The sequence below is a fragment of the Mugil cephalus genome, chromosome 20 (assembly GCF_022458985.1).
Source record: "Mugil cephalus isolate CIBA_MC_2020 chromosome 20, CIBA_Mcephalus_1.1, whole genome shotgun sequence".
NCBI lineage: Eukaryota > Metazoa > Chordata > Actinopteri > Mugiliformes > Mugilidae > Mugil > Mugil cephalus.
In genome coordinates, this window is record NC_061789.1 from 9229794 (window position 1) to 9239100 (window position 9307).

General features: G+C 39.0%; 1 protein-coding gene across 1 annotated transcript; it reads right to left on the reverse strand.

The window, feature by feature from the left end:
- Positions 1–220: 220 nt before the first annotated feature.
- Positions 221–8984, reverse strand: rogdi (rogdi atypical leucine zipper). The gene is made up of 11 exons (XM_047572539.1): positions 8588–8984; positions 6398–6469; positions 6043–6125; positions 5735–5789; positions 5561–5641; positions 4477–4572; positions 4296–4394; positions 3226–3339; positions 3072–3121; positions 2841–2967; positions 221–2152 (listed from the first exon to the last, which is right to left on the reverse strand). The coding sequence occupies exons 1-11, from the start codon at positions 8660–8662 to the stop codon at positions 2111–2113; spliced, it is 894 nt and encodes a 297-aa protein (XP_047428495.1). The 5' UTR covers positions 8663–8984; the 3' UTR covers positions 221–2110.
- Between the last annotated feature and the right edge of the window lie 323 nt (positions 8985–9307).

The following is a 9307-nucleotide window of genomic DNA, read 5'->3' on the forward strand; positions in this document are numbered from 1 at the left end:
TGATGCGGCTTTGTCTCAGCTGGTGGAGCCAGTTACCCACCAACTCAAAGCTGGACTCGGGTAAATGTCACTGAACCCACTTGGCTTTGAGTATGTCTCCTTGGAGACTTCTTATTTTTATTATCTCAGTTTTTCATGGTTGCGTAAAAAGTAAACAGAATCTAGTTTAAAGGCGGCCGGGCAGTAAAGTTCAGCAGAAAGAGTTCAGCGAGGCCGGGGCTGTTGTTTAGAGTCGTTTTATTGCACAGTTAAATCATTTCCACATTTTATATGAGAGGCAGCTTTTAAAACAGGTTAACACTTACTGGAATAAAGTCACTTGTTCGTGATTGGATTAGTGTTTGGTTCACAGGGAGTCGACGACACGAGAGAAGAAATAAATACACGGACGCGGAGCAGACGAACACTTGAAACGGAGGTTCCATCAACAGATGTGACAAATAGCTTATCGTTCAGACTTATCAGGGAATGTGTCATTTTCACCAAGCGAGGGGCAACGAAGGGTAAAAAAAAAAAAAAAAAAAAGACGTGTGCCAGCCCCAGCGCCTGACAAATTCACATCATAATATCACAAGTTATCATAGGAATGAGTACGCATCCATCAAATAATTCACATTTCTACCTGGATTATTCTGCTCTGATAAATTTGACATCGAAGGAATAGATAAGTTAAACATGTCAGTAACACGTGACGTATGGACGACACTGAAGCTGGGACACAAACAAAATGATACCGTACTGTCACTAAGTCTGTTTCTGGTTAAACATCACAGTGGGGAACGTTCTTCGTAAAACTACTGCCTCCCCCCACAGCTGGAATTTCTAATTCCCTTTTGCGTTTCCTTTCGCAGTGCTGCTGCATTCCTAGCAACACCCGCACTGTATGAAATTAGTGACACAAATAAATCCTCAGTTTTGTTTTGTTTTTTGTTTTTTTTTAACATGGATTTACAGTAACCTGAACATGTCCATTTTAAAAAGGATTTCTGTTGCAAATTTGAGAGATCTAAACGAACTGGACTGATGGTTTTACTTTCTCCTTTTGGACAATTAGTTTTTCGCACATCTGAAAATAGCAATTCAACTTCTAACCTTAAACGTACACATGGAGATTTATGAGCATTTCTTGCAGCTGTAGTTAAATACATGACGGACTCTGGACCTGTACATTTACAGATCTTGTATCTTGTTCAACATCCGATCGTCCTGGGGAAAAACGTCTTGTATTTACAGGCGCTTAAACTTATTTCTACATTTCTGCATAAAAACACGTCACTCTGGACGATCAAATTTGCTCTCAAGAGTTCAAATGCAATGCAAACTCAGCCTCTTTCTGTTATTGTCCAGTACGACTCTGTTACTGTAGGACGAACATGCATATTATAAATAATTTATCAGGGAGCCGTGGCACGAGCAAGAAAGCGGCTGATTACGTACGAGTTGGGACCTTTTGGGGAATTTGTAGAACTCTATGATTTTAAGAGTGCATCAGAAATACCAGATCAGTGTCTGTTAACCGTGTGATTCACTCTTTAGAAGTGACTCAGCTTCTCAACGTTGCGTTAAATAATGAATCCCTGATCCTGGGTCTGAACATGACTAGAAAACAGAAAGCTTTCTTAAAGACTGGAAATAAGATGCAGGACTGGATGGTGAGATGATGCAAAAGGTGAAGCTGCTGTGAGGGAACGCAAAGAGAACAAAAACCCCCCACTGTGATGACGTAGTGCTGCTTAGTCCTCCCACCCTGAGGGACCAGATAAATACTCAGCAAGAACCAAAAAAAAAAAAAAAAAAAACTAATCGTAAATCAGCAACAATCACAGTCGCTCGTTTAGAGTTCAAGTCAGTACTGTACCGTGAGATGCAATACACACACATGTCAGTCATCTGGGCTAACACAACTGGGAATGGCAATCGTTGAAATCTTTCAGAGTCTGACTGGCTTCTTCGGTTGATCATGCAACACTTCAAACCGAATGACTGCATGAGGAATATATATATCTATATATATATATATGTATATACAAAAATAAAAACCTTCCCAGGATGTCCCTTACACTTGAGTGGTTAGTTTGGGTCTGACCGGCCTCTGGAGGATGGACGTGGATTAGAAAGGTCTGTAGTTCCAGAAACTGGAGAAGACTGATATCTGCAGAGGACGGGAGAGACACAGGTTAGAGCGCAACACAACACTTCACTAGCAAAGCTGTCCTGACTATGTCCTTATGGAGTTGTGGAGACATTTGTGATGTTTGTAGAACTCAAATTAATATTTTTTTCTCATAGAAAATCTCATTTGATTCATGGTTGAAGCACTTTTACAGTGATGCCAAAGTTAGTAGAGCTCCCCCTGGTGTCTGGCTGCAGTACAGCTCATAACATTCTCCCTGTTAGTGGATGGGACTGAAAGTAAAACACTAAAATACACAACAAATAATTCTTTTTCAAGGATGGTTTCAGTCATTTCAGGTAGTTAATATAATGTTGATGCATATACAAGTGTAGCTTTGTGGTTAAGTTTTGTTTTAGTTAGGTATTTGGTGGTATAGAAAAAGGATGTGACTACCAGTTGCCATGCCAACCACTCTGTAAAGAGCTGTAGGAAAAATTTTAAATACATGCACTGTGTATAATCCAACACTTCCCGGTTGCTGGTGGAGGTAGAGCAGAGCACCACAAGGTGGCGCCACCCGAAAATAGTATCAGTTTGGCCAATGCAAGAATGTGGCAGCACACTGTCCATATTTATAAACAGCCTTAGGGTTCGACAATTTTCTTTTGGCTACTTTGGTGAACTACTAAAATAGAACAAAGCCTTAGTAAGTTATTTTTCAGACCTTATCCTTGAGCTGCTGGCAGAGCTGCAGGGAGATGGTGAAGAACACCAGAGTGTCGTTGAGCCACGGCACCACACACTCCACCTTGTGGACGTGGCTCACCTCGAACCGGTTACTGTTGAGCTCGCTGTGGACGCGAGTTATAACAGAAGCAGAAAAAAGTTAAGTTACACAGACGTCTGTGGGAGAGCCACTGAGGCATTTCTTCAGATAAAAAAAACACTGACTTACAACATTGCTCCCGGGTTGTGCAACACTGAGCTTCCAGCTGGCTTGAAATTCTTTTCAGATCAGAGAGAGAGAAAAAAATAAATAAATAAAAGATTATCACACACACTCATGTACGTGGTCGGTCATAGCGCTGCTTGGTGTTACATGTCCTGACCTTAGTGGTGTTGGGAGGCAGCACGTGCAGCTGATAAACAGTCAGACACAGTTTGCTTAAGTTGATGTAGAAGTTCACCATCACGTCCCCGGGCATCGGAGGGGTGAACATTTTCTGTGAGCGGAAGGACGAACCAGAGAAAGAGATTAATGTTTGACATATTTGTAAAAAAAAAGTATACGGACACAAGAACAATCCTTAATAGAGGGTATGCATTGACGTCACTGACGCCTGAGTGGAAAAAACATGGTGAAGGGTATCAGTAAATACAGAGAGACCGGGAAAAATGTAGATTAGCAGATTAAATTAAGGACAACTGGACTCAAGAATGATCCATATGAACTAGTATGGATTTGGAAAAGTGGATTAGCCTCATTTCAGTTAGTTTTAGTTAATTTCAGTTATGATAAATGTAGCTAATAAAAAGATGCTAACGCTAAGAGCTTTACTGAGAAGTAACATTAACCATACAATACTGTAGTGTCCGACCAGACGTTAAATGAACAACGAGGAGTGAATATTAAATAAATATTCTGTTTATTGTTATTTATTGTTGGAACTGAAATAGTTACTGTCGGCCGTAACTACGGCAAAACAACTTAAGGTATGACGTCATCAAACAATACAGCATTAATTAATATTATCTGACACTAAATGTGAACCACAACACCAGGTTTCTGTGTCTGGATTCCAGATGTTTCTTAGTAATGCAGTGATTCATTTACTTCTCTTTTATTTGGCAGTAAAAATGTAAAAATATATCTCATGACTGCTTTTCAAATCTGTTGGTTCAGTCAATTGCACAACAGCTCTTTGCCTTTTTTAAATTAATTTTACAATTCAGACGCTATTAAAGCCAATGATTCAATTTAATGCTGCTAATCTTCATGTTCAACTGTCTCTCTTCCCTGAAACTATAAAATAAATATCAAACCAGAAATAACAGCCCAAACAAGGTGTCCATATACTTTTGGTCATATAGTCTTTTCATCGAATTCGGAGCATTGTAGACACTCTTAATAAATAGTACACTATAGCCAGTGTGTGTGTCTGTGTGTTTTTTTTTGTACCATCAAACCACTGGTGGCCAGCTCTGGTAGTGTCATGGAGGCCGGGGTGGTGAGGCGGTTTCGCGCTCGCGTCAGCTGCAGCATCACCGCATCCATGAGCTACAGCAGCAACAGAAAAATACAAGATTGACGTCGCTGATGCAGCACTAAAAAAAAAAGATCATATCAGATCTGCGCTGACCTTGTTAACCTCAGCTCCTGTCTTGAAGTGGTAGCTGTCGTCACGACTGCTCAGGAGCTGCAAGGCCTGGTTCACGTGGTTCCTGGCATCCTGGATCTAACAGGACAAATAAATACGTAAATACATAGAAAGGTTTTATGTGTAAATGTTATGAAAGACATCTGACATTAGACGCCTATAAAATATTCATTGGTGTCATTCACTCTTACTTTGGCTTCGTGACTAGGTACCAAAGTCTCAGTTGAGACAAAACAGGAAGTGAACTTTTTTATCTTTTTTAAAAATCTGGCAAATTGCTAAGAACTGTAGTAGCTCATGCTACCCTGTCAAATACAGGACGTACGTACAGATACAGCAAATAAGAGTTGGATGTGTTAAAAATGCAAAGAGTTTAGCAGTTTATTTATTGTTTTTGCTACTGCTTTGCATTTTGTACTGAGTTCATTAAGACTTCTCATGAATTTGATGAACAGGGTGTAGTGTTGATGCGCTAAATTCATTCAATTAGAAAATAAATCAAAATTCTGAGTTGAGAATTCTTTTAAAACTGAATTTCAATCCCAGAAAAAAAAAAATATAATGTATGAGTGTCTCCTGCAACATTTTCCTTCCTTATTATCAACTGGAAAATAATAATAATAAATAATAAAACTAAGAATTTATTTTTAAATATAAATATCATCATTCGATTAGAAAAGAAATCAAACTTTAGAGTTTTTTTTTTTTTTTTTGTAAATTAAATGTCAATCCCGATCACTGTCTGGGAATATTATATAATAATTTTAAGAATTAGGAGTGTACTCCTGCAAGGTTTTCCTTCCTTTTTATCAACTGAAAAATTAAAATAATAAAAAAATATGTAAAAAGAAAAAAAAAAAAAATATATATATATATATATATATATAATAAACATCAAAAAATAAACCAAAAAAAAATCAAACAACAGCTGAAAGGGGATCTCTGATAGTCTTAGCAGTGTTTATACCTAGAGTGTATAAGAATGAAGGTTATCATTATCATTAGGTGTGAAAGGGTTTTGAAAGTAAAAACAACACAATCAATAGCAACACTTCTTGTTCTCTACCTGCTGCAGTTTCCACTGCTTGTCTTCTCGGAACTGAAAGTGCAGCACTTGGCTGCTCTTCGCAACCTTCAGGTTTATGTCCTGTTGACCAACATGAAAAACACATTTCGCTTGAATCAAGTGTTTAATCTTCCTATAAATAAATCCCTGATACTGACATTAGACACAACTCACGGCCTGAGTCAGAGCCTCTCCCTGGAGAGTCAGCACCCCCTTCACTTGATCCATGCTGCAAAAACAACACATGACACGCGCGTTTCAACATCACCCCGAGACCGGGGGCAGACACCTGGTCTGAACTCTGCAAGGTTTCAACACGGAGGAAGCGATGTACAGATTCAGGCCGACTATCAGCGAGCGGCCGCTTCACTTCCCCCACAGGAAGGGAAGGTTACATAAGAGACGAGGGGCTACTTATCGGACTCATGACGACCGTTTGAAACAGCGCAGCGACCACTAAGAGATGAACTTTAAAGGATTACGTTGAGCTGCCGAGGATGAAGTTTTCCTGCTTGAGCTGACTCTCCAGACCCGGCGTTGGCATTGAGAAACGTCTGGAGGCCTCCTGTGGACAGCAGCAGAGCAAAATGTCACTCAGCGTGAACACTTTAACACTGTTGACTATGCTACTAATGACAGTATTAACAGAAACATGTTCAACTGCTCTTTAACACAGTCAAACATCTAATCTTTTAGTCCCTAATGTGGCTAAACCACTGGAAACATTACTTTAAATCCTATAGAAGCACGTTTGCTCAAGCTGTGACAAGTAAACCGATGTACTAGCACATATTTAAATGTCGCCCGGCTCCCAGTACATGGCAGTTCAGCGTTTACCTTAAGGACATCCTGGAGCTGCTTTAGGACAGCGTGCACCTCTTCTTTGAGCAACCAGTTGAACTCCTCCTCCTGCAAAACAGAGCAAATAAAGATTTAACGCCCGCATCGTGACTAATGCAAAACAGTTCTGATGAGCTGACCTGTACGTGCAACGCCATCTGATCGTATTTAAGGTTAACAAATAGGAGGTTATTTATAGATGTTTTAGAAAAAAAAAGATGTGTGTTTACACTCTGAGCATTGCTCCAACATGTTTGTGGGAGCTTTTGGGCCTCAGTCAGCTTTGTTGGAACTTTTTCTCCAGCTGTGGCCACAGCAGCTAAATACAAAAATATTTTTCCAGGGAAGTGCACTTTTTTTTTTTTTTTTTTTTTTTTGTGCATTCATGGCTTCCCAGGAGTGGGAAAGTTTTGTGGAGCTTAAATATAGCAACACAGATATACCTTTCTACCCTAGTAAGCTCCTCTTTTGGTCATGTGTTTGTACTTTGAACCTCACATATTTCTACAGGTACACATTACTTAACAAATGATTATCACAGAGTTTTATTGGGATGAATGAGGACTAAGCTTCTCATGGTCAGTGAATACAATGTACACTCAGCGTGACCGGCATTTCCTGAAAGAACGGAAAATTACAAAATGAACAACTGAATAAATAAACTTTCAAGAACTAGATATTGCTGAATCATTATAGTACGCTGTCATGTCCCTCCGCTTTTATTTTATTTCATAGGGCCACTTTTCATGACAGTCTGTATCTGTAAATCTACACAAACAAGGCACACCCACTTACACTAACTGTTGCTTCTGTGTGAGGACACCCAAATAGAAAGAAGACATACTGGAAGAGGACTTTTTCAAATCATTTTAAAGTCACAAACACCTTTAAAATATGTATGTATTAAAAGTGAGTGTTACTGGCTGCAATACGTATCTGTTTTTGTTTCCAAATGTATTTCATAATGACTCATGTTATAAGAATAATACTTATTCACGGTATATTTTATACCGATCTTGGGTCTCAGACGGTCTGAAGCTTCCTCATCTGAAAAAGGGGAACTTGGGTTTTGAGTATGAACATCTTGAATCTTCTTAAATGACTAATTCAAGAATACCAATCTTTATAAATTTTTACAAAAAAAAAAATTTTAATAGGAGAAATCTGACTTTTCTTCGTAAATCTGACTTAAATTCCAGAATACTGACTTTTTTTTCATAAGTCTGACTTCAATACGAGAATTCAGACTTTTCATCTTAAGTCTGATTTTAATACAAGAATTCTGACTTTTCTTTACACTAATTCCTGAAGTCTGACTTTTCTTTGTGAGTCTGGCTTTAATTTGAGAATTCTGACTTTTCAACTTAAGTCTGATTTTAATACAAGAATTCTGACTTTTTATCTTAAGTCTGATTTTAATTCGAAAATTCCGACTTTTTATCTTAAGTTTGATTTTAACATGAGAATTCTGACTTTTCTTTGTGAGTCTGGCTTTAATTCCAAAATTCTGACTTTTCTTTACGAGTCTGGCTTTAATATGAGAATTCAGACTTTTCTCCCTAAGTCTGACTTCAATTCCAGAATTCTGACTTTTCATCTTAAGTCTGATTTTAATTTCAGAATCCTGACTTTTCTTCGTAATTCGGATTTTAATACAGAAATCTTAGTCTGACTTCAATTTCAGAATTCTGACCTTTTCTCGAAGCCATTTTTTTAGCCTGTTTTTTAATTATTATTACTCTGATAGTAACGTATGAAGTTTTTTTCATTTAAAAGAAGAAGAAAGGCACAACATTTGAGTGAAAGACAGAATTATGAATTTAACCTCGGAATTTTGAAATATATTTATGTATATTTACAGTGACTATAGTCCTCGCTCGTAAATATTTTACGTATATATAAATATTTGTTAAAATTAAATACCCATGCCCGGTTATCACTAGCCCACCGACTGTAAACAAACATCACTGCAGTGACAACGACAGCGCGAGCCCTGCCTACTGCACCTGCGCTGTAGCGCGAGACGCTTCAGCCCCTTTGGCTAACATTAGTAACATTTGTAGCTAATATTTTAGCGTCCTCCAGATTCATTCCTCCAATATATTTACCACGCATATTGACTTGTGGTGTCTTAAGGGAAGGGCCGGTGGTCCCTTTCCCTTTAGACACGGAGGGTGAACATCTTACCAGCACGGCTCTCTCCACCTGACTGGCCGCTGACATCTTGGGCAGCTCGGACAGAGACCTCTGCGGGTTCAACATTTTTGTGCAGTCAACGGAACAAAGCCCTCGGAGAAGCGTCCTTTTGCAGACAATGTCCTCTGCTTTGGATGAAGGTGTATCACTCCCAGTCCTCACTAGCTTAGCAGAAGATATGGTGCCTTCAGGGCTGTCGGAAATAACGCGAGCGGCTAAACGGACGACGAAACACAGTCCGATTAAATATAATGGTAGAAGTGAGAGACGCTGTTGACGTGTCCCGATTAAAGCGCTGTCATCGCCGAAGCAGAATATTAAATGTTTATAGGTCTATATAATTTAATAATTTTTCCTTGCTAACTGATGCATTTAGGTTTTCAATTCTACCAAATCGCTGCAACCAAACGGCATGTTAATATTTACGAGAGTGACCTGAATGCAGCATTAGGCTGGTCACACGTTCACTATTAAAGAAGATCCACCCACTTGTCCCATACTTGGGAATAAAACTTCCGCCTAGCGTCACACAAACATATGGCAGAGCTCCGGTACTGTGCAGCGTCTAGATAGAAACGGAAAGACGTGAAAACACTTTACATTTAGGCCTCAATTGTGCTTCTTTACGGACGGAGACACAGATTTAGTGATTATAAGGAGGCGAATCCTCGCCCCCTTCCAGTAAATCAAGTTTTTCATGGCGCTACTGAG